Raw genomic sequence first — 26,226 nt, 5'->3', positions numbered from 1 at the left:
GCAGGGGTCCCCAACCTCTGGGACCTAATGCCTGATGATCTGAGGTGGAGGTGATGTAATAATAATAGAAATAAAGTGCACAATAAATGTAACGTGATTGAATCATCATGAAACCATCTCCCCCACCCTGGTCCACGGGAAAATTGTCGTCCATGAAACTGGTCCCTGGTGCCAAAAAGTTTGGGAACTGCTGCGAGGCTTCCTCTCCTCGAAATTATTACAACACTATCATTCCCTCTAGAGGGGCAGAGAGGGAATAATTCCCCCACACGAACACCCTTTCTGGTTTTCTGAAATTCACCGAGTTTCACCGAAATTCTACACAGAGAATGGAGGAGGAGCTGGCATGTCACCCACCTGGACCACCTGCCTTCTTGGTGCATGCGCAGCATTCAGGGCGCACAGGTCTCAGGTGACCGGCCACCCACCTGCCACCTTGCTGACCCTTCTCTGGAAGGATTCTTTAGAAAACGTTCCTTCTACCGAGCCCAAAACCACCCCGTGTGGCTTCTGCCTGTGAAGTTCCTCTCCCCCCCAGGGCCGTGCACCAAGGCACCAGACTGACGCAGCGTGTCCTTTTGCACAGGAGGCCTCGGGGTGGGAGCCTCGGAACAGCTCAGGGGACCCATGAGCTCCGAGGCTGGAACAAGCCCATTCCACCAGGGGATATGTGACATGCCGGCTGCTGCGCTCCGGGTTCCGCTGCCCCTTCTGACATTCTGAATCCTGTCTCCCCTCCCACGTGGGCTTTAACAGCGGACTCAGTGGAAACATCCCTTTGAGGGTGATGGGCTGGTGCGGCTGGGGAGGCTGCCTCTGAGGAAGCACCTTGGGCCGGCGGCGCTTCCGTGACGAGAATAGGAAGAAAGCATGATGGACGGGAAGGCGGCTCTAACAGGGGATGTAAAAGAAACCCAAATGCTTACCTCGCCTTGGAAGCTCTTCAGCAGCGGCGCTACCTGCTTGCGCAAATCCTGGGGTGAGAAGATGCGTCAGGAACAGCCATTGGATGAGAAAAGAGAAGGGAAATGTTCGTTAAGGTCTTCCGAGAGTTCAGTGCTATTTTCTGTTACATAAACCAATCCCGATGCCTCTCCTGGACCATCCTCTCCCTCATACAACACAAATAACGCCAACTGTGCCCCTTAGCTTAAATGAACTCATCAGGACTTCCCTGGTGGTCCAGTGGCTAAGATGTTGTGCCCCCAATGCAGGGAAACTGGGTTCAATCCCTGATCAAGGAATTAGATCCCACATGCTGCAACTAAGAGTTCCAGTGTGGCAACTAGCTACCGTTGCATGCCGCAACTAAGACCTAGCGCAGCCAAATAAATTTTTTTTATAAAGAGAGAGAACTCACTTAAGAATACAACTAGGCTTTATTTCTTCTGAGTTCTGGTTAGATACACCTCATTTTGAATGTGGTGTGGACTCAAGTTTTTGCCAACGTCAGTCTAAAATAATTTGCCTAGAATAAAATAGGGTATTATAATGTAGCTTTGATTTGTTTGTATCTGAGATGGACCCAGGTCACCATCCTGCATTTTAGTTGCTATTTCTGAGCACTATTCATGGGAGACTGACGTGAGCCTCCGAGGCTGGGCTCCGTCTCCTAGGCCAGCGCCGCCAACATCAACAGAGTGCCAGCTACCTGTGTGACTTAAGACATTCTACAGCTATGTTCAAAACGCAAAAAGACACAGATGAAATCAATTTCGGTTTCACTTCACCCAATATATCCAAGATAGTATCATTTCCTATGTAATCAATACAAAAATCATTAACAAGATAGTTTCCCTCCTTTGTTGATATTAAGTGTTTGAAACCTGGGGTGCACCCCCCCCATCTCCATCTGGACCAGCAGCACGTCAGGTGGGCCCTTGTGGCCACCACATCGGGCAGCTGGGGGCTGAGGGATGCACTTGTATGTGCCGATCGGGGCTCGCCCTGGTGGTGGGGGGTGGAGGGTCAAGGTTGGTGGACCCCTAGCTCCCCGACGGCCAGAAGGAGAGGCGAAGAGTGAGAATCAGAAGAACACAGATTGAGAGGAGGTTGTATCAAGAGGGACAAGGTATTTGTATTGAATGTTGCCACAGACACCAGGCCTGAGAACACCACTCGGTGGAATGTCCAGGTAGTGCTGAGTGCAGCTGAGTAGAGTCGCGGGCGAGTGCAGCTGAGTAGAGTCGCGGGCTGGAAACTGACCTGCGGGGGTGCTGAGGGGGATGCCCTTGTGAGGGAGAGGCTGCAGGAACTGTGAGGGGGAGGAAGAAGGGGGACAGGGATTGGGGAGCCCCATGGGGAAGGGGGTCACAGGTGGAAGTTAATGAGTTACCACTTGGAGAGGGCCTAGGTCAGTGAGGGGCTTCAGATACAGGGCATTCATTGCTTTCCACAGTCACTCTGCCAACCAAAGGGACTGGTACCCACATGTCATGGAGAGGGATGCCTGAGGCTCAGACGGGGAAGGAGGCGTGTCCAAGGTTGCACAGTGGGGAAGAGTCAGGATGTGAACCCAGAGCTCTCTCCAGGGGCCCACATGGAGATTAATAAAGGAATCACCTTGGCCAGGTGTGGCACAGGGATGACAGCCAGAGGCCACCTGGACAGCAGCACGGCGGGGGGGCACACTTGGACCACTCAGAAGGCTTGTAACTGGCCCAGACTCAGAGGGGAAATAGTGAGGCTGGATGGGGTCATGGTCTGTGAGAGCTGGTGGTGCCAAGGCGTTTGAGACCATGTGTAGAGAGGAGGACAGAGAGCTCCTGGGGGGCGGGGGGCAGCTTTGGGTACAGGTACCAGGAGCCCTGGCACTCAGCCCACAAAACAGTGCTTCTTACGAGGCTTGTGCCAGGACCGCCCCCAAGCCCCGCCAGCCTGCACAGGCAGCCAGCCTCCAGGGAACACCAGCCTTGAGAAGTTCAGGAGATGGCAGAAGTATTTCCAGAGGACTCCAGCACGGCAGGAGAAAGAGTCATGCCGCTCATAACGATAGTAAATAAACTAAACTGCTCTCTGTTGCCCCTGGTCTTAACCAGCATGTATATTTCAGAAATCATGTCTTTGGGCATATTCGTGTCTCCTGACAGACCTGCTAAAATAACCCATTAAAGATATTAAAGCTGGATGTGTTTGTACTCAAGCACACACATCTATCTGAAGACAGTGGAGGACAAAAAGGCACTAAATATTCACAATCATACACACACAAAGTGATGTATTTCGAGTCAGCAGCTAAAAAAAAATCACCTATTCCCCCCCTTTTTTTGGGAGGCAGTCTGAGAAATTCCTTAACCAACAATGCTACCTCCAAATATCACCTGGTTTAGGACCAAACTAAGGACGCAGAACCAAGGATGCTGACTTCTGATCCATGAGCGGCTCTGTCATCGGTTAATGAGGACATGACTCGATGCATTGTCCTTTAAGAACAGAGCGGACTTTGCTGTCTGGACAGCACCAGAAACTACAGGCCCTGTCACTCCTGATCATCACAGGTAGCCACATGCCCTTCTCTGCAACTGTAAACTGAAGAACAAGGGGTCTAGGCTGATCAACAGCACACTGGCATGAAAGAGAACTAGGGAATTAACAGAAGGTCCCCAAAGTTTTTTAGCCTCATGACACTTAACTCAGCGACAGGTTTTTCAGCACTGTTTCAAATTTTCTTCAGTTCTGCATCATTTATTGAGCAGAAAGCAGCAAACATCTTAACACGCAGAGAGCAATGCCCTTGAGATTATTAATATCGGGTGTCTGTTGGCAAAGCCAGAGAACTGCACTGCAACCTTCTCTCCCCTGAGCATGTTGCAAATAATAAGTGATGTTTATCAAGAGATGCTTCTGTGTGAAAAGGATTTTCATTATTCTCCAAACCACTGATTCACAGTTCTGGTTGCTGTTTTTTTTTTAGATCAGAAAACTGAACAGCAAAATGCCATTGAGGAATTTTCTATCTAGTGACTATTGCTGGAGAAACCTGTCTGACTTAAAAGCGAAACAGAAATAAAATGACAAAATCGCCACACAGCTTTCAGTCACACCTGCGAGGTGTCAGCAAGAGACACAAGACACACAGTTTCTGAACCCAGATGGTCTGAATCTTTGACTTTCTGCCCATTCTGAGTGCTTGGGTGGTCTCTGGGAGGCTCTCTTTCCTCTCTGGGGCCTGGCACTCCCAGCTTCCATCACACGTCTCCTGTCCACACTGACATGCGATGCCAGGGCCAGCGTCACAGAATCTCACACAGTGGATTCAGCTGGGGGCCACCCCGGGGCCCACCTCTGAGTCTTGCAGAGAATGGTGCCCAGGACATGGCTGTTTAGCTTTGAAAGGACAAGCAGATGAAGGGGAACAGCCAGGACTCACGTGTAAACAAAAGGAGGCTGTGAATCACAAATGCATCGTCCAAGTCATAAAATGATCTCCATTTCCAGAAGATTCGAAGCTCCAGATTTTCCAGGATGTTTTACTCAATTTTATAATGCCCTTTCCCCTTTGGTTCTCTGTAACTCAGGTGTGTTTCTCTTGAACGACTCTACCTATGTTGAAGGCTCTGAACCATCTAGCTGTGTCTTAGTGACACCTTGTGCTTGGTGGCACAGACCAGAAGTGGGGTCCTGCCTTCTGTGGTGACAACAGGGTTTCCCCAAGAGCACCAGGAACAGAGTGGAGGATATGTGTTAAAAGGCCCCTTCTCTGGTTCCCCTGTGGTTGCCAGCACCCTTGATCTGGTGTGGGTACAGCAGCCGTTAGGGACCCAGACCAGCAGCATCCTCAGAAGTGGCTTCATCCCTTTGGCTTCTGTTTTAGAACCACCTCAGCCTGGGGTAACCCTCAGCCTTTTCTACTTCCGGGGTTTTGGCTCACATTTCCTGCACTGCATCCAGGTAGGGAAAGGAGTTTAACCATTGACAGGGGCCAGGCAAAAATATAAGCCTGTTGTTTGTTGTTGTTCAGTCATTCAGTCGCGTCTGACTTTGTGACCCCACGGACTACAGGATGCCAAGTTTCCTGTCCTTCACTATCTCCTGGAGTTTGCTCAAACTCATTCCAGTGAGTCGATGGTGCCAACTGTCTCAATCTCTGTTGCCCCTTTTTCCTTCTGCCCTCAATCTTCCCCAACATAGGGGTTTTTTTGCAATGAGTCAGCTCTTCATATCAGGTGGCCAAAGTACTGGAGGTTTAGCTTCGGCTTCAGCATCAGTCTTTCCAATGAATATTCAGGGTTGATTTCCTTTAGGATTGACTGGTTTGATCTCCTTGCTGCCCAAGGCACTTTCAAGAGTCTTTTCCAGCACCACAGTTAGAAAGCATCAATTCTTCAGTGCTCCACCTTCTTTATAGTCCAATTCTCACATCTGTATATGACTACTGGAAAAACCATAGCTTTGACTATATAGACCTTTGTCAGCAAAATGATGTCTCTGCTTTTTAATATGCTATCTAGGTTTGTCATAGCTTTTCTTCCAAGGAGCAAGCCTTTTAATTTCATGGCTGCAGTCACCGTCCGCAGTGATTTTGGAGCCCAAGAAAATATAAGCCTGGCCGGGATTTAAAACCCTAGGAAGTGTTTCTCAGTGAGGAGGTTCTGTGCTACACACCCACCCAGGGCTGAAAATATCTCCAAATGAGTTCACTAATCCCTCCTCATTACTCAGGCTTCAAAGTAAGGAAATTCTGACTTGAAAGTGTTTTAGGTGTTTATTCAAAGAAAATCATTGTATAATATAGCTTATTTCACTAACCTTGATACTGTCAAATGTAAGAGGTACTGTTAAACCACAGAAAGAGAAAAAATGCTGCTTGTTCAACTGTGATGTCATTGATTTTCATCCTCACTCTGATTTGAACATGGTGAAATGTGTTAAAGTGTATGCATTATAAAACTGACAAGATATGATCACAAGATTAACTAAAGTTAAAATAGATCTCGAGTTGTTTATTTTAATTGATGTGGTCTACATTTTAGGTAGTGCAGCTGTTTTTTTTTTTTTTTTTAAGGGCTGTTGTCTTTTAGAGATACATACTAAAATGATAATGGATGAAATAAGATTTTTGTTTCAAAATAATTCAATGGGGGGGATAATGGGGGACCATAAGGATGACATAAGTGTGTGTTGATGAGTGGATGATTATTATAGACGGAGGGTAGGTTCAATGCATTCCTCACCTTTTCTCATGTATGTCTGAAATATGAAAGCTTTTCAAGGCACCATATTTCACTCTTTGGACGCCTTCAACTGACCAATCACACAGAATAGACAGAGAGGAAATGAGGGGTGAGGGACTGTCGCTCTTAAGTTATATACAGCCAAGCAACTAAATAATTGTATGCTTCATCAAGTTAACCTGGAAATCTGGGGTCGTCTGGTCCAATCTCCTGCCCCAGGTAGAAGACCTGTGGTGTCCTGGCCACATGGCTCCCCCTTCCAAAGCCACTCTGTCTCTCCCGGATGGTATGCTGATGTTCAGAAGGAAGCTGTCCTGAGCACAAATAATGTCATTACTAGAAGCAGTCTGTTGGTAAATAATTCACCCCCCCCCCCAAAAGAAGATCAGATTCAAGGCAATTGCACGGACTTGCTTAATAATGAGTTTTCTTAGTGGGAGGTCAGAGAAGCAGTTCCCCACAGCCCTGGGTTGACCAGGGGAGCACAGACGGCTGAGCCTTCCTCTTTTGGGCCTGGAGATGGAGCCCTGCAGGTATCTGAGGGCTCAGCTCATCTCCTTCCCACACCCTACTCTGGACCAAGCGCTACTCTCCCCACTCCTGTCTGACAAACCTCAACAGAGCCTTCCTGCCCAGAGTCCTCCCTCCACGGTCTCTTGCTTCTCTCCTGTTTGGGACAGAAGGTATTGCTCCAAGTCCCCACCGGTATTTCTAACGCCATCTGCTCCCATGACTTGTGTTGTATATGAGGAGCACCGAAAAAGCCCTCAGTCATGTTGGAACAAAGTTCTAGACAAGAAGAAAGGAGGAATGGGACCCTTCTAACGGCCATGGGACAATACCCACTGTGTCTCCCGGTGACCTTGGCCACCCCAGAATAAAGGTTCTAAAGAGCTTTACAATGTGAAATACAATTAGTCAGGTTCTAGACACTAGATATACAGATTATAGAGATGCCAGATGGGACTATTTGAATGGGGTAGTTTCTTTTTAAATCAAGAAATTTCCATACATGGTTGTTTTCATAAAGAGAAATGCAAAAAAGTTTAATTTCAGAAATGGGGTCCATCATTAATAAATATATTAAAACACTGTAAATACACTATTAGATATAGGTAGTGCAGTTTAACAACCACAACTTTGCTAAAAACTAATAGTAGCAAATAAGTGATTTTTTTTCAACCAAGACATTTAATCCAACTGAAGGGAGAAAATGACCCTCTTTCTGCAACTTAAAGCCAAAACGCCGAAGACATATTGTTTAAAAGCATGTAGCTACTGATTCTTCACTCTGATGTCCTTGGGATTCTAAAATATCCTGCTGATGGCTGAATAGTCCTTATTAATAAAGAAAAACCCACCAGTGTGTCATGTTTAGGGACAGTTTTCTCATTGACTGTAATATAACAATCTGCTTTATTGATAAGCCATCTCTTTCAAAAATAACCTCTTGGCATACTTGTCAAGTGTATTTTTATAAAGTCTTGAAGGCACCAATGAGAGAATCACAATTATCTACATAAGAAAGATAGTTCTTGGTACTTGTGTCACTGAAGGTGGCTGAAGTCTCCCTTTATCGTGTACACAGGAGCACAGACCAGGTATGGAGCTTTTCAAGCAAGACCATATATATTGTGTGACCCATAGATTGTAGAACTCAGTGTAAAATGCAGTTCAGTGAAAAGCGAAGTTTCTCTTTATTCCAGGATCCTGAAACCTTCGCTTCCCATCTCATCATCCGAAGATGAGTCATGGGGCTCTCAATGGAGCACCCTACTTCTGGTTACTTTTATAGATATACACAGGCTCCTTCCAGTCTTTGTGATAGAAGAGAGTAATTTTAAATGGCATTTAAGCTGAAGTGTTAAATAAAAAATATCTTTCTATACAACAGCAGACGGTATGTCCTGGCAATTTCTCAAAGATTTTAGTTCACAGATTTGAGAAAATTCCATTAGCTTTAATTATTTATCAGCAGTCAATTTAGATTACTGTTCTTGACCTATTTTTACAGTGCATGGGCCACCCAGCAATGAAATAAATGAATAGTCCTTTTCTACAATGGTTGATTTTTCTGAGATAATAGAAATCGAGTCTAAAGCAGGAATGAAACCCCAAACATGTAATTACCACAATATATAACCTGCCACGCTGCCTTTGTAGCTGGATAGAATGCACATCTTTGTGAGTTTTTTGGTTATTAAATAAGATTATCTTGAAAGGGATAAACTCACTCATGCTATAATTTCTTCCCATTTAAATTTCTTTGCTCCATTTAAAACATGTTCTGTAGCTTGGCAGAAAAGCTCTAATACTGATGGATGTGCCTTCAGCACAGTGCCTAATAAAACTGCGTAATGGGAAGGCCTGGCTGCGTGGGGCTGAGCAGAGGGGAGCTTGTGCATGGCTTGAGTGGAGGGCTCCTGGCGCTGGGCCAGCTGAGGGCACCCGCGCAGGCAGAGGACAGAGGGAGACCCAAGGAGCCAGGTGGAGGGGAGGACCCCTGAGCTCCTGGGTGACAGCAAGTGGTGGGGGACTCATTGGATGATGAACAGGGGCAGGTTTATCAGATCGGTGATGCCTGAACCTGACCCAAAGGTGAGGAAGGCTGAGGACGGTGCCTAGGACACAGATTTGAGATGCATGGAGTTCCTGGTTTGAAGGTAGCACGTGGCCTCAGCTCAGTGATATAGCAGAGCCTGAACACTCCTAAGAGTGAGGTCTGGGACCCCTGGCTCCTCCCTCAGACTCTTCCAGGGGTGCATGAGGTCAAAACTATTTTTGCCATTTTCATTTTCCAGTGTCATTCTCACACAGATGAATGGTGGAGTTCCCCAGACACTGCATGCCAGGTGAGGTTATCACCCCAAAGAGATGGCACGTGTGCTTGTGACTTCCTCTGTTTTAAACACATCTTTTTTGAATGTTTAACACGGTCACTACTGATCAATATGCACACGGACACAAAAGCTCTCTGGAATCCTCAATATTAAGAGATCAAGATGTTCGGAAATGGCAGCTTTAAGGTTTTTTAGTCTTAGAGCGGAAAATGGCTCCTTGTCCAGAGGTCGAGGCTGTGGATCCAGTGATGACCGGCTGAGTTCCGTGAAGCAGCTGGGACAGCCAGGCGCCTCTGGGCCCTCCCCTGCATCTCGCAGCATCTGGCTCTCCTGGCCTGGGCTGGCATCGTGTCTGTCGGTGGTGCAGGGACTTCCTGCAGGATTCTTGGTGGCCAGGGGTTCAGAGGTGGGGCCTGGAAGGAGGCCACCTCAGGTCCCTCTGACTCTAATTACATCTGACTGGCCTGATTTCAAAATATTCTTCCAGGTTGCTTTCTGCATAAATGCTCGTTTCTAAACCTTATGTTTTATTTCAGAACTTTAAAAATACTGCTGAGATTTGTTTATGGATCTGAACATTAATAGGTTTTGAGTTTGTCAAAGAGAAGAACTATATAGTATACACATAATCTATTATATATCTATCTGAGCATTTACTCTATGCTGTGAATGAGCTGGTCGTGGTTCCTGTCCTCCTGGGGCTTACCTCCTAGTTCGAGTGAGAACCAAGTCTAGATAGATATCTAGAAGACTTTTTTTTTTAACTTAAAAAATATATATTTATTTATTTGGTGTGCTGGGTTTTTAGTTGTTGTACAAGGGATCTTCGATCTCAGTTGTGGCACACAGGATCTTAGTTCCCTGAGATCGAACCTGAGCCCTCTGCATTGGGAGCGCAGACACTAAGCCACTGGACCACCAAGGAAGCTCCCTCGCAGTAGACTGTTGACTCCATTCACACACACTCTGCTTGGGGCGACTGATGGTCCCACGCCCAGAGGAGACACTGTGAACCCTGTGGACTGAATGAGTGAACAAGAGAAGCTCTTCTCAGACACAGCACCACAATGACCCTTCATGGGATCTGCTGCAAAGGGGATCCATGTGCCAAACGGGACATGCCCAAGATGCCTTTTTACCCTGGGACTCTCCAAAAGGAAGTGTGACTCCCACTGCCCTGCACCCCTCTCCCTCACTGTGTCATTTACTCTGGATCTTCAGCCCTAATGACATGTAGACAAATGGGGTATGTTGGAGTAGAATGTAGATTAAGCCTTCGTGAGTGCTTCTACTTCTAGGAATTTACCCATCAGGAAGATCAGTGATGCAGGCAGAGATCTACACACAAGAATGCTTAGCCTGTGTTTGGAAGACAGAAAAATCAGAAATGATGTAGGCGCCAACAGCAGGGGGTTACTTACTAAATAAACTTTTGTAAAGCAATACAGTGGCACGTTGTGTGTGTTAGCTGCTCAGTTGTGTCTGACTCTTTGCAACCCCATGGACTATAGCCCGCTAGGCTCCTCTGTCCATGGGATTTCCCAGGCAAGAATACTGGAGAGGGTAGCCATTTCCTTCTCCAGGGGAATCTTCCCAACCTAGGTCTCCTTCATTACAGGCAGATGCTTTACCGGCCAAGCCACCAGGGTAGCCTTGTAGTGGCACATTAGGCAGTTGGTAAAATTATTTTTCAGAGGACCGCTAACGTCATGGAGTAACACACGTGACTGCCGTCTACTCAACAAGTATCTGTTGACCAGCTGTCCTAGGCTCTCAGACGCGGCTCCAGGCGCTCCTTCGGTCATGAGCAGAACCAGTGGGTCCCTGTGCCTCGTGGGGCGCCTGTCTAGCAGGGGGAGGACACTCCATGTGGTCAGCGCATGAAGAGGAGGCACGCAGCGCTGTGAGCACGCTTATGACGCAGGCCCGACTGGGCCTGCGGGCACTTCCTGCAGGATGGAGGAAGGGGCCCCTGAGGATCTGGAGGATGATTAGAGGTGAAATGGGGAGAAGAGAGGGGGAAAGAAGCCACAGACTACAAGGTGGGTTTACAGTTTGATCCCCACATTGTAAAAATGAATAAATGTACATCTGTAGGTGTTTGGAAAAGGATGGTGAGAACTACATCAGTGTTAAATGGTGGACTGAGTGGGATTATGGTTTATTTTTCACTTCCTTGGCTTTAAGTAAATTGTATCCTTTTAACCTCAAGAGTGTTGTTTTTTAAAATTAAGGATGGAGACCGAGTGATAGTTCAAAAAAGTAAGATCACTTTAAGGTTTACACAGCAACGGGGTTACCCTCCTGCCCGCTGTGGCTCTGTGATGGCAGAATCCCTGACACGGTGCTGTCCACATGGCCAAGCAAAAGGCTGGGCATTATTTCAGCCTGTGCACAGCTCACAAAGAAAATAAATACGGTACCTGCTAATGGATAGCTAAAATAGACATAGTTCTCCAAAGGAGAATTATTTCATAAGTACAACAAATATTAGCAGGAAGTCTACTGGTCCATTATATGTTTTACATTTTTTCATTTATATAAAATATAATACTATGGTGCTGGTGGTAGGCGGAACCATGCTACAAATGGCACATACAGAATAATATCTATTGTTTTAACATATGTAGTATTTATGAACCTAAAAAGATTAGAAAGATCTAAAGCAACAACGCTAACATTTATGTCTTGGATTACAGGTGATTTATTATCATCTTCTTTACACTATATGCAAATTTCTGTAATGAACATTCATCCTTTTTGTAATCAGAAGATGAAGTCTCAGATCTTAGACAGTACTGGGGACACTTAAAACATCATCTCAAACCAGCACCAAAGGAGCAGAACAGCCCCCTCACCCCCCCTACCCCGCCACAGACCCTGGACTCAGCAGGCAAATCATAAAACAAAGACAGATATTGCCAAGAAGATAAAAAGAAGATTTAAAATCAGATTGCATACAGAATTGATAAACAATAAGGTCCTATTGTACAGCACAGGGAATTATATTCAATATTCTGTCATAAACCATAATGGAAAAGAATGTTTCAAAAAGAATGTATATACCTGCATCACTTTGCTGTACAGCAGAAATTAACACAACATTGTAAATCAACTATATTTCAATTAAAAAAGAATCAGATTGTAAACCTACTCTTTTCCAGTTCTGATCTCAGTTTTGTTTCCCCACTCGAAGGCCTTACTTCAAGTTTATTCATCACTTGTGTGCAACGAGCTTATGTAAAACTAAGCAGCACAGAAAAGATATACCTTTGTCTTGGCTTAATAATCAGTACATATTTTTTTATTAATATTTACTTGCTTCACAGAATTGCTCAGAGGAATAATTAAAAAAACACGATGGGAAAATCTACTTGCAGATGCAGGGCACACTCTAAATGTCTCCTCAGACACTGATGCAGACACACAAATGGAAACAGAGGCAGGATCCTTCAGCCACAGAGTCCTGGGCTTCAGCAGCAAAACAAGGTTCCTAGTGACGCCCAGGCAACCAGAAGGCCCCACAGACAAGGGATCCAAACAGGGATCTTATAATTTTTACATGCATTTTTCCTTTTTGGAAAATACTACAGAGCCATGGGCATATGAAATGCAGACCATAATTTCTTAATTTCTAAATGGAATTATTTATATCATATGGCTGAAAACCAAGTCTAAGGAACATGTGACTCAGTGGCAACTGGGGAATTTAAACCTTTGGAATCAGGCTTGATGTTTCAAGATGCCCAGAGGCTCCCCGAGGGATTACCCCAACCTAGCAACTGAGGAGAAATAGAAGCTTCCAGAGCACAGGGATGCTCCTTGGGGGCTTCCTGGCCCACGTGCACTTTGGCATCCCAAACGGTAAGCTGGCACGCTCCGGGGAGGGGACCCAACGTCACTCCAGCAAAGGAAGTCCACGCAAGGGCACTGAGAAGGCACCTCCTTAGTTCCACCCAGGCTTATCCAGCAGGACCTTGGAGACCCCAGAGGTCAGGCCTGAGTGTTATGATGCCCAGCGAGGGCAGGGAGGAGAGGAGAACTGCCCATCCTGCTGATTAAGCTGTGGCCTCGATGGGACTCCACCGGCAGTTTGGTGGTTAAGAATCCATGCTTCCACTTCAAGGGGCATGGGTTCGATTCCTGGTCAGGAAACTAAGATCCTGCATGCTGCATGGTTCAGCAACAAAAATAAATAAACTCTTTGAACTTCTAAGATAGCTTTCCTTTCTATATTCCTCCAGCCATCTATAGGTAGCTTCCTTAAACAAACAAACATATTTTTCTGCTATGCCTCCTATAGAATTCTGTGCAAAAAAAAAAATAAAAAACCTGTGGCCTCAAGGTCCAAAGATGATTTCATCCACTGACTCTCCCCTCTGGTTAGTCTGCACAGCTCGAGGACCATGTCTAAAATGACATCTTCTTGGTACACCTAACTTTGCAGTTCCTAAGCATACGAGTTATTTCAAAATTAGCACATTTCATGGGACATCTGGGGTGGGATGGGGTGGCGGGGGTGGGACAGTATGACTGCGCTGCAGGAGTGGAGGGACAGCCAGTGTCCCTCATGCTTGATCTCTGGGATGCGGTCACATAGCTCCTATAGGGGCAAGGAGCAGTGGCCAGCTGGGGAGTCCAGGGAGGTCGGGCTGCTGCCGGGAGCTGTGCTGCAGGCCTGGACGGCAGGAAACCAGGTGCAGCTCAGAAACCGAAGGCTGGAAGGAGATATGGACATTTATGATCCCGTCCTGGAGATGGAGCCACGAATTAACATCTACCTCCTTAACAGATGACAGCAGGAAGGGTGTGTACACGAGCAGCTGGGCGAAGAAAGCCCAGACCCCTCCATTCCTGGAGAACCTGAGTCGACAAAATCTAGAAAAATGGCTAACGCTTAGAGGGTGATTCTTCTCTGGTAAACGAATGGTTTCCAAATGCTTTTGGAATGCCTCTTTCTCAGGCCTGTTACCAAACGCTAACTTTGACACAGTCCTGGAATTTTCTTTTGAACACATAGCATGGCTTCTTTGTAGCAAAACAATTCAGGAAAGAGATACAGTTTAACAAATTCTATATCTCTTGGCTGGAGCTCTCAGTCCTGCTGATGAATCACTGAGAAGTCCATAAATGCCAAGAGTGTCTGCTCAGACTTCTTTATTACCATATATGGCAAATATACATCTATTTATCTCCCAGCATCTCAAGTTGAGCTTTGGCCTTTTTCTTACCTTATTATTGTTCGTAAAATTTCTCTCGGTCTATAGCTTGGCCACATAAGACAGGGCTGCCACTCTCAGTCTTCATATTCATAACCCAGGGCTGGGGGTGTTGTGTGTGTGTGTGTGTTTGGTATGAGGACAGAATGTTTTACATCGGTAAATATTTGAGGTAGGTCAAAAAGTACCTAGCTATTTACATTCTTGCTACATCTTAGCTGAACAACACAGGGCTATAAGGAATTCCACAAGAATTTAACCTGAACGGGTTATCTCCCCCAAGGAATCGTGCTTCTTATCACACGTTCAGGAAATCAGTTGAGAAACAGTGGTTGGCGCTGAGTTTTTCTGACATATTCCTTAAAGAGATGAATATCAAAAATATTTTCAGGCTTCTAAAAGCTGGCTGTGGGGAAATTCCATGACTGGCTAAGAGTTTACGAATTCTCCGAGAGAATGCTCACTGCATGCATGCGTGCGTGCATTCATTCATTCACTCACTCACCCAATAAATGTGTACAGAGAGTCAAGCTTCTAGAGATACACAGATGAACGACCCCAGGTCTGCCTACCCCTGAGGACACAGTGCGAGCAGGACACATGGGGAAGTGGGGGATGGAGGGCTCCAGGTTTCAGAGAGAGATGGCTTTGCAATGAGAAGTCTTCAGGCATAACCTTTAAGAGATGCTGAAGGCTCACTAAAGAGAAGTGAAGAAAACTGGCTGTAGAGCATGGGGTTCAAATATTTAGGTACCCAAACCGAGGCTGGAAAGATCTGTCTGCAGGTGTGCAGGGGAGACTAAGTCGTGACTCCATTGGCTCCTTGAGATGCTACGTAAACAAAAGGAGTCTGTTGGGGATGTGCATATACCTGGAGGACCACTGGGAGGTCTGCTTACAAAAGCAAATCATGCAAAACCAACCAGATGGTAACCCATGCTTAAAACTTAATGTGGTGACGGCTTTCCTGGTGGCTCAGTGGTAAGGAATCCACCTGCCGATGCAGGAGATGTGGGTTCAATCCCTGATCTGGGAAGATCCCATGCCACAGGGGCCGCGGAGCAACTAGACCTGTGCACCACAGCTGCTGAACCTCTGCTCTAGAGCCCAGGAACTGCAGCTACTGAGCCTACCCACCACAACTACTGAAGCCCACATACCCTAAGCAGCCACCACAATAAGAAGCCGGAGCACTGCAACTAGAGAGTAGCCCCTACTCACCACAACTAGAGAAAAACCCGTGAAGCAATGAAGACCCAACACAGCCAAAAACAAATAAATAAATTGTAAAAAATATATATATATATTAATTATGATTAAAAAAATGCAGTGAAATTATTTTGGAATACTGTGTAGGAAAGTCCTTTCTGGAGTATTCCAAAATCACCTGTAACAAAACATGTAATTTCAAATTCAAGTGTCTAGGCAAAAGAATAAAAACCTCCTCCTCCGAATCAGGAAGCATCGCTCGGTCTCCTGCCCTGACCGGGTACCAGCTTCACACGGTGGACCCCTCTCAGACTGGGTTCACGGACACAGCCAGAAAAGGTCACCTCTGACTCCCAGTAACAGCGCCATACCCAGAAAGCATCAGATCTTTCCAGAAAGACATCTCTTTCTGGTGGTCTTGGAGAAAAATTTCAGGGGAATGAGTGGTTTCTGCCAGGCAGGGGACCATGAACTTACACGTGCCCTCCATTGAATGTCCCCCCTCCCTCCGCCCCCTGCCACCTCCACGTCATGCCTGGACTTGCAGCACCTGCTCTGATGCATCTCTTAGGATTTGTTCTTTGTAACAAGAGGCTGTTCCCCTAATGTGGTGGCAATGATGTAAGAATAGGTAGCACCGCAGATCTACTATAAAATGATATATCCAGACAGGGGTTCCTCTAGACAAAACACTGTGTGGAGGGGTTACAGAAATAAAGTTCAATAAATTAAAACATAATACATGCCTTGGGCTGAGCAATGTAAACTGACAGTGTCTGACTGGCACCTTCTGGAAGAGTCCTCAGGTTAGCAAGTCACTGGGGTCCACATGCACAGGACCCTCAAGAGCTCCATCAGTGCTTCACTGGGGCTTCTTCTGGACATACCCACTCTTTTCATGTAGATATGCTCACACGCACACACATACATGCACCAACAAACCAACTACCCCATCTCTACCTGTCTCCTTTTCCAGACTACACCCCCCCGGGTGTGGCCTTATAAACAACAGACGCCCAGATTACCTGCACACAGATTTGACTCAAGAATCGCTGTGCATGGTTCAGTCATTCTGTGAAATCTCCCTTTCTTATGTAAGCACGTCTGCAAAGTCATCCTCACAAAAAAAAATTCTACTTGACCTGAGCTGGAATCTCGGCTCTGCCACTGAATAGCTGAGTGAATTGGACTGCTTACTAAACTTTCACCTCTCTGCACCTCAGGCCTCCCTACTGTCAGGTAGGAAGCGTGTCGCTGGCCTTATGAGAACAATTTGGGGCACACAGTAGGCATCCTGGAAACATTCTTGAACGAATGGACACAGGAGGTCCTGAATGTGGCTGTGACTGTGACCGTGATGATCATGACCTTGTCCCTGTCTACATGGGAAAAAGCTCAGAGCCCCTGAACCTCTATACAGTCTGCAAAGTGTACCTTGTTCCAGGTGGGCACTCAGGTATCTCACCTGATTAGACAACAAGGCTGTCATTTCTTCCCAGGAGCTTAGTTGAGAGCCTGGCACTTACGGGGTGGTCCTCTCCAGGCTGCTGACTTTGGGGTGGCCACATGCTCTCTGAAGACCCTGGACTCTCAAACCCCTCCCTACTCTGCCCCTCAGGCTGCCCGACACAGTCCATCTTCCACAGGGCTCGGCTTTCCCAAACGGAGATTTCCAAGTGATGTCTGCCTGCAAGTTTGTGGACAGGGAAGGCCGGTTTTCTCCTCCAGTGTTACCTCCAACTCGATGCCTTGCCCTCCTCCCCCAGGTGCCGTGATGTGACATCCCATGCCCATCCCGAGGGCACCTGGCATTTCTGTGTCAGGGAATCCTGCATTGACCACAGGGGAGGCCACTCGCCACATCTTCTCTTTTTTAAGAGGTCGTCCCCTGTTCTCAGAGTTTGGATCAGAGTGATCTTTCATTTTTAAGCTCCCCGTGTGTGCTGGAGACATTCTCTTCATATGTTGTAACATGCACCGAAGAGAGATTAAGCTAAGTGAGGCATGCCATTCACGAAGGCTCACTGAAATTATGCCTGCTAATCTGTTAAATGGCAAGAACATTATGCAACACAAAAGGAATCTTAGTAATTCTAAAGCTTTTACCCAACGAAGAAAGTTTAAATTTACAGAAACATACACTAGAGATAAAGAAGTACAGAAAGGCTGGCCAAACCATGTCACCTGCCCTGGGGTGGGGAAGCAGAGTGATCCCATGGTAAGAGAGAAGGGGCAGAGGGCAGAGAGCAGAGGTCAGGGCCTGGGCCCTAACGCGCTTGAATCATTTCACTTATGAAAAGAGGCTCAGCTCCCCGGTCTGGACTGAGTGGCCCCGTTGCCCCCATGGCGCCTCTCCTTTGTGGGTCCCTCAGGGAGATGGGTGACACCGGGCCGCGTCCCCCAAGGCATGCTTGGGGCCCAGCTCATGTGGGCAGCCTGGTAGAGGCGCCATACCGTGCACTGCAGGCGCCTGGGATCATCCTCACTGTGTAAAGAGGAAATCTGGGGCTTGGAGAGGCTGTGTTTCACCTGAGGCTGTTTGGCTATCGCACAGACTTGGGGGCTGGCTGGCGCCAAAGCCGCTGCGCCGTGCTGTCTCCCAAGCAATATTTCACCCAGAACTGCCACCGCAGCAGGCCCTGCCTGGGTGCTATGCCTCGGGGAATCACGGGACCAGACGGAGCACGCGGGCCTGGGGCCCCTGAGCTGCATCCCCTGCCTGGCTGAGTGGAGCCCCGATCTCACTCCTGGCCAGTGATGAGCTGTGGTGAGTGATCAAGGACGTGGCATGTTTTGATACGGGCGCTGCCTGGGAACCTGTGCCCACCAGGATTTCCTACCACTGCACCGCAGTTTCTCCTCTGGAAAATGTACTCTGTTCACCTTCAGCGTGCAATCTGATCTTTGCTACATGTGAAGTCTCTACACATGTCTTGTCTGACTATGGGTGAGGATGGGGGCCTCCCCCCTAGGCGGGCAGGTTCACAGCAGAGCAAGATGGAGGACCCAGTGTTCTGGGGCCCCTGAAATGGGGACCAAGTGGCCACTCCACCAAGTGGCCACTCCACACATAGAGTGGTGCATGCGGCCTGCTTCCAGTTCAAAGCTGGAAAAGGGTGGGATGGAGGAAGGGTCCAGGTGAGATAAGACAGAGGCCCAGGGGAGAGGCTTCCCACTGGGCTGGGGAAGGACGCAAGGAGGAGGGTACTTGGGAGCCAACTGAGGCTTAGACACGGAGGGAGGGGTGAGCGGAGACCCGAGGGGGCGACTGGGCCAGAGAGCCACTTCAGAAGCAGCTTACAGGATGAGCCAGAGTGGGAAAGCCTAGGATGGTGATTGGGAAATGGAATTGTAGGCAAAGGGAATAAAACCAGGACTAGGGCAGCAGTGATGGAGGGAGAGGAAGGCCAGGGAGACAGTGTGAAGACCGATGGGGGGCAAGGCGGCCAGCGCTCTGGGGGGATGTCCACGTGCCGGGAGAGGCACTGAGGACACAGACAATAGGGACAATAGCCTAAGGTCAATGAGAAAGACAAAGGCCTGGGTGAGGGCATAACCTCAGAGAGCACAGGGCGGTCAAGAGTCAGAGGTTAAGATGGACCTGACTTTTTAACACAGTTCAGACCTTGGCAAGCGGTATGGGGACAGAGTCTGACCCTCTGGAAGGCCAGCTGCAAAGGTCAGAGCGCGAACACTGATGAGATTGGAAAGAGAGGTATTTCCTGGTGGAAAAGTGGGAAGAGTGAAGGCTCCCCTGCAGCCCCATCCCCCTGCTGCTTGGCACCCACGTGACCCCAGGGCACAGCGGTGTCTTGTCGTGGTCTCAGCAGTGGTGCTGAACCCGACCCAGAGAATGGCTTTAATTTCATCTCTGCCACACACATCTTGTTCCAGATTAAATCACTTTCTGAAGATGAAGGGCAAAACTCATTCACTGAGAACGTTATTTTCCCTGAAACAAATGCATTCGGCCTGGATTCTGACAGGTGCTGGGGTTTCAGGGTTCCCGGTAAGGGAAGTGTATGGTATGTTTAGACGTCAAGAGATTCTAATAAGGTTTCCCTGTTTAAACAGTAATGAGACAACTGGTGGCCTGGTGGTTTAAAAGAACACCTCTAAAGCTGGTCTCAATCAATGGAGGTTACCAAGTGTGCAAGTCAACCCCTGCCAATCTTTTCTTCTCAGTGCTGATATTAACCGTACGTGGCTTTATTTCTGAAAGGCTGCAGCTCCTCCTGGGAACCTTGTTGTTCAGTCACTAAGTTGTGTGCGACTCTGCAACCCCATGGACTGTAGCACCCCAGGCTTCTCTGTCCTTCACCATCTCCCGGGGTTTGCTCAAACTCATGTCCGTTGAGTCAGTGATGCCATCCAACCATCTCATCCTCTGTCGCCCCCTTCTCCTCCTGCCCTCAATCTTTCCCCGCATCAGGGTCTTTTAATCCAGGAACCCTATTGCTTTCCTAGATCTGTGACCAACAACCAGACTTAAACTCCAGGGAGGGCCTTATCTTCCTGAGCTAATCTTTCACCGCCTCCCTCCTCTGCAAAAAAAAAAAGACTAAAGACCGCTCTGGCAACACTCACCCACATGTGTGCCCTCACTCCTGCCCAGTCCTCACTGCCTTTCTCTCGGGACCCTCTGGAGCTGCTCTTTCTTCAGAAAAAGGGCCTCACAGAAGCAGGTTCTAGAAGGAGCATGATCTCTGCAGAAGGCAAAATGACCTATGTGCTCCCCACAGGCTGTGCTGGTGATTGAGCCAGGAGGTGGGCCAGGATCACCTGGTGGACGGAGCCCAGAGGAGACAGACCCCGACTGAATGGGGCAAAGCTCTGGGAACCACGCAGGCAGGAAAACTGCTCAAGAGGAAAGAGGCCAGCAGTCCAGACTCGGGTCTCAAATGAGCCCCGCTGGATGAGAAGGTGGCTCCCCCCACCATGAGGGCAGCGCTTTTGGGCCAGGCCTGCTCAGTCCCTGCTTCTCCAATGGGCCTCAGGGATGGACAGTGCTGAGCTTAGAGGAGAACAAAGAATTGGGAAGGCAGGCGCAGGCAGGTGCCTGCAAATGGTCAAAAGAGCCCTCTTTCTCGAAGGAATATGCCAGCAGTCCAGGACAGTGGGCCTGGGGCCAAGCACCAAGAAGAGCAGTCAGGGAGGTGAGAACAAGGCCGTTGGTGAGAAGCAGTGCACAGACATACGCGCACGTGTCCACAGAGTTTTCCACGAGTCCTCTCTGATTCTATCAGAGGCCAAGTTCTTTGTGACACAGGGCAAGTCCAACAGTGACTTCAGGTTAGAAGCCTCTGCAGGAGGCATGGGGGAGCATGGCGGGGGTGGGGGGGTTGGGGAGACAACCTGCAGACTCCCGTCCCTGACAGGCACAGACTGGCAACCCTAGAGGCTGAAAGCAGTGCTGGTCCACAGGCCTGCTGGTACTTTTATGGCCCTTGAGCTAGTGATGGTTTTTACACTTTTAAATGGTTGCATTTAAAATGAGCAGATAAGGGACTTCCCTGGCGGTAGTGGTTAAGGTTTCATGCTTCCACTTCAAGGGGTGAGAGTTTGATCCCTGGTTGGGGAAACTAAGATCCCACATGCCTCTAGGTGCAGCCCAAAAAACGAAAGAACAGCTAAGTATGTACGTAATTATACTGATTTTGCCTCTTGGCTGTCCAGGCCTACAATATTTAGCATCTGGCCCTGTAAGAGAAAGTCTGGATCCTCCACCTATTCCTTCATTCTCTCTGTTTCCTCTGGCCTCACCAGCCCCCATTGCATGTGTGTGTACCTGTGACAAGGATGAGCGGCTGCTTCACATGCGGGTACTTCGGCCACATGGACAGAGCCAGCATCCATGCTGGCCCCATCACTCTGTAGACCCCAGGAGGGCCTCAGCCCCCAGCCTCACTCCCACCCCCAACCCCCACCCAATGACTCCAGCTGAAAGGTGGCTGTGAACGTCATATGAGATGTGGGATATGGATGTCTTCCTTTAAAAGCTCAGAAGACTTTGGGGATAAAAGCCTATTGTCACTGGAGATTATTTATGAGCTGGTTTATCAGCCAAATTTCTTCTCCTTCCTCGTTAACGCGGAAGCCTGACCTTCTCTCCCGGTCCACACAAATACGCAGCACGTGGGGGCCTCGCTCAGCTGACCTGAGCCGTCTACCCCACTCTCCCCGATCCAGTTTCACCAGCAGGTCAGGCTGACCGCCCTGCTCCTCTCTGGCTGAGTCCATCTCCCCGGGGACAGCTTGCCGGCCCGCACCCTGCCGTTTGGAACATCTCTGTAACTCTGCATCCAGACGTATGTGAAGGGAGACAAAGGATTGAGCTGTATATTTTAGGAAACCCAGACTCTCTAGACATCTTATCCATGAAGCACTGAGCAACTCTGGGAGATGGGTGATTTTTATATCCGAGGTCACTCTGAAGCCGGGGGGCACAATTCAGGTTTAACTTAAGCAACACTGTGGTGACCTTAATATCTCTGAATCCCGATCACTTAATGGAATGGCCTACGATGGACAAGCCTGCTGCCGTGAGAGTGAGAAATCGGCAACTTTTTGGCTGAACAGAGGGTGGGGCTGGCACAGAGCCCAAGCCCCTGAGCCCGGGGAGGCCCAGATCTGACCAAGAGAGCCCCCTTATCCGACACCAGTGCCTTTCAACAGGGCAGTCCAGCTCTGGTATCTGCAAATTCAAGGCAGGCGGTCAGCCCTCTACCTCACCTTCTGGGCAGCTGAGCAGTAACCTCCTTTATTATGACAGCTTCCCCCAGTCACACAGTATGCCAGCTGTTGGGGCAGAGAGCCCCACACCCGAGGGATCAGAGGACCCACTTTGGAGAGTCACTCATAGGTGGCAACAACAAGACCTCGAGGTCCAGGAGCGAAGAACTGCGGACCAGGGGCAGGCTGTTAAAAAGGCAGATACTGTTGGTGGGGGTGACTTTGTGGCCCAGGGCTACGCTCAGAGCCACAGTGCACCTCCATTTCTCTGGAGGCCCGCAAAGATGCTGGGGAAGCCCCATTCCAAACAGCCAAGTAGACCTCACGTTAGCCTCAAGCAAGTAGGGGGCTGAGCTCATGGAGAGGGCTGTGGCCCAACCTCCAGGCACCCAAGGGCCGCCACCTGGAATTCTGCTCCAGCTGCCAAGAGCCAGATGAGAGCCCAGAGCCCCAGGGGGGCAAGATCTCTGATGAGTCTTGAGGGGTGGGGACACGCCATGGAGCAACAGAACCAGACCGCGCCCCACAGCTGTTGGACCCAGAGGGAAGGCATTGACCCAAGTCTCTCTCCCGCAGCCTTGCCCCGAGCCCAAGGCAACGTGCAAAAGTCAATACCACAGACCGTTTTACCTCGTCTTATACAGCAGTTCTCTGACCACCTTTTTTTAGTCACATTTTTGTAAATTAATTACACTTCTCCTTTGACACAGCTGAAGAATGGACAGTGATGTCTCAGCCTTGAGGACATCCAGTAACAGCAGTTAAGCCCCTCTGAGCAGGGGTGAGGTAAGTGGTGGTGACTCTCTCCGGAAGGAAGTGGTGGGCTTTGCTTGGTACACCCTTTCTAAGGGAGTCTGCTCTGTGCCCTGTGTGTGCACGTCCAGGAACATCGCCCTGCCTCTACAGCTGGAGCTCCACAAGGAGGATAAATAAGTAAATCATGGCAACACAGTGTGAAAAAGGTAGAAACAAGAGCACGTCAAGACAAAAGTGAAGAGGAGGTGGGCCTTAGAGCACACCTGGGCGTTGCTAGAGCTTCACCGGCTGGGTCACCTCTGCACGAAGCGCACCCAACCACTCCCAGGGAGGACTGAGGGCTGACCCGGGTCCCCAACACCCACGGCGGCACCCTGTTTTTGGCCTGAGACCAACCCCCAGGCCCCACAACCAAGAGGCCCCTGTGTGCTGGACCACGCCTTACTGACGTTTCTATTCTCGGCACAAGGCCTGGCAAGTGAACACATTTAATACACGCGTTTATTGTAAAGATGCAAAGAGGGTATTTCCACACCCCATGCTTCCCCCCGCGCCGCCCCCCCCCCGCAACCATCAAAGCTTAATAAACAAGAACTTTTCAGTTACAAGACAAGGAACCCCAAAACTAAACATTTTGTTCAGAGGAAGAGGTTGGCTGGTGCTATTGGGAGTATCTGAGATGAATGCTCAGGGAGATTCTTCCAGCCTTAGTCTGGTAGGAGGGTAGGCTCAGCCATTTGTAAAAGACCCTGATCTGTCCTGTGAATTTCCAAGTGAAGTTTGCTGGACATGAAAGTAGATCATGTTTAAATACACCTTTCCTTGAGTACCGGCGAAACCCTGCCAGTACTAGCCCGTTGGCATTCCGGGCACTGCACAGACCCATTCCAATGAACGGTTTGCTGAAGTGCAAACGAACATCGGCAGGAGGAAGCCAGGTGCATGCAGAATAACAGTACCCTCGCTTCTGTGGCTTCAACCAGCCCTCAACCTGGTGCCTTCTGGAGGGTTCTAAAGCAGGGCTGATTAGACTGGGAATTTTTCTAGGTTCAGTGTATACGCGGTAGATGTTGCTCCCCAGAGAAGAAACTGTTGAAAACTCTTTAGAACTGAAAATGTGATCTTCCACCCAAGCTGGATGAGGCGGAAGTGGAGTGCTCCGGGAGAACATTTGGAAGCGGTTTCATTGATGAGTCGCCTGCAAGACAGGCTGCAGACAGAGTTCGATTTCTATTTTGGTGCTAATGTCGGGAAGCGAGATGGAGACACATGTGTCCTGAGTCAGGGCAGCTGCTTTTCCAAACAGCTCAAAATAGAGACGCTCAAAAACACGCCGCACGCACACGACGCCAACAAGACAGGCCCTGGTTTGGGACAAAGGGTTTCGTTTCCTCACCAAACCTAAGAACTTCAAAACCTACGTGGTTTTAAACCGGACTTGACTCAGCACATTCATCAGTAATCTTAAACCTGTAGCCTGATGGCTCATGGGGCCGCGCAGACCCCGTAGGAAGGTTTAATCTTGGAAGTGATCGGGGCCGAGGTGGCCCACTGTGATGAACACATCACGCTCTGTCAGGGGGTCTTCTCAGGCGATTTGTCAAAGGCCTCAGCAGAGCAGAAACCACACTCAAACACTCTGGGGCGGGCGGGGGCAATCCTGCCGACTGGATGAGGCCGACGTAAATCAAAGGAAAGCCAGCTTCTGAGTTGGTGTCTTTGCTGGAGAATCGAGATTTCAAAGTAATCTTCTAATGCGTGTGTTGTCAATAAAGTTCAAAGGGGCACGTGGAGGCTCAGCCATTGGGCAGGGGGCAGGGGAGAGGAGGAGAGCCATGAGCACGTCCAGATAATGATGGGGGACCCCGGGGTAGGGGGTAATGGCCCTTCCTCTCCACACCTCGAGCTGGTGCAGGACAGCTGATGCTCCAAGACGCAAGGTTTGATGGCGCGGCAGAGCCCATCTGCAGGGCTGGAGGAAGCTGGCGGGCTGGTGGGCCTGGCCCTCGAGGGGGGAACTGAGGAGGAAAGCGCCATGGGAGGCAGTGCAGAGGAGTGGCCCCAGGGCCAAGAGGAAACAGACTTCAAAGTCCTGCCGCAAACCTGGGAGGTCAGGGGCCTTTATCTATCACCAACCCCCCCCCACATGACAACTTTCCTGAACTTCAGGAAAGGGGGAAGAAAGAGCTGGATGCCAGCAGTTAGACCAGGAAGCAGCTCCCTGCCCACGTGGGCTGCAGAGCTCCAGGAAGCGGGCACTCTGCCCACCAGGGTCTGCTTGGGGACCAGATGCCGAGGCCGACTCGTAGATCCAAAAGGCCAGTTTTCTTCCTTTTTTTTTTTTTACCAGGGATGGGTTCACCTCCAGGAAGACTGAAGTGGCAGAAAGTCAACTCCCTCCATCTCGCTCCTTCCTGAGACCCCAGGGGCCTCCTTCTCCTAAGACAGGAACAGATTAAATGAAATGGGATGAAGCAGAGGCAGTCTGGACTGAGGCTCATAAGGGCACCGTGCAACCTGGTTCCGTGCTAGGTCCTGGGGTGGGCGAGGGGGGCACACAGCCCCTAGTCTGAGCCCCGCAATTTAAGACACAGTGACTGAGCTGTGGGGTTGACACGGGCTACGTGTGCCCCCACTGCCTGGAATCCCTGAGCTGGGGACAGAGGCCAAACCAGTGAGAACTGAGCTGTGGGGTTGACACGGGCTACGTGTGCCCTCACTGCCTGGAATCCCTGAGCTGGGGACAGAGGCCAAACCAGTGAGAACTGCTGGGTGGGTGCTGGCAGGGCCAGCAGACTTGGGGGGGGGCCTTAAGACCAGACACTCTGACCCATAGTGAGCCTCCCTGAGATCCTCGTCCTGGGAAGGAAGACGCCTGGCCCCTAAGCTGGGCTCTGAGCTGCACTCACTGGCCTCCACTCACTGGTTAAGGTTAGGGTTAGCAGCTGCCTTATCACATGTCTGTTCCCTCGCTTATAAAATGGGTAAGAAATAAGAGAGGTGTTTGGGCTTCCTGGTGGCTCAGACAGTAAAGAATCTGCCTACAAGGCAGGAGAACTGGGTTCAATCCTTGGGTCAGGAAGATCCCCTGGAGGAGGGCATGGTGACCCACTCCAGTATTCTTGCCTGGGAAATCCCATGGACAGAGGAGCCTGGTGGGCTACAGTCCAAGGGGTTGCAAAGAGTCCAACATGACTTAGTAACCAACGCTTCACTTTTCTTCAGATCAGCACAACCCAGGGCAGATGAGCATGTCAGAGAAGTTTCTAGAGGAAGCTGCTTTGGACAGGCACACGA

At 49.1% G+C, this 26,226-nt stretch overlaps 1 protein-coding gene across 46 annotated transcripts in view; it reads right to left on the bottom strand.

Annotated features, from left to right (window-relative positions):
• CUX1 (cut like homeobox 1) overlaps positions 1-26,226 on the bottom strand; it is a 349,540-nt gene that overhangs the window by 184,756 nt on the left and 138,558 nt on the right. For 24 of the 46 annotated variants that reach the window (XM_081557760.1, XM_081557761.1, XM_081557764.1 and 21 more), the window contains one exon: positions 927-974. The exons of 1 other annotated variant lie outside the window; for it this stretch is intronic. In XM_081557760.1, coding sequence (XP_081413886.1) covers positions 927-974 — 48 coding nt within the window. Of the gene's footprint in view, positions 1-926; positions 975-6,352; positions 6,488-26,226 lie in introns of all 46 variants that reach the window. 21 more of the 46 variants (XM_081557723.1, XM_081557752.1, XM_081557717.1 and 18 more) reach the window with 2 other exon arrangements.

This window comes from Giraffa tippelskirchi, chromosome 13, assembly GCF_054371585.1.
Source record: "Giraffa tippelskirchi isolate mGirTip1 chromosome 13, T2T-mGirTip1v1.2.pri, whole genome shotgun sequence".
NCBI classification, from domain to species: Eukaryota; Metazoa; Chordata; class Mammalia; order Artiodactyla; family Giraffidae; genus Giraffa; species Giraffa tippelskirchi.
The sequence above is the reverse complement of the archived record's forward strand: the minus strand, read 5'-3'. Positions and strand labels throughout refer to the sequence as shown.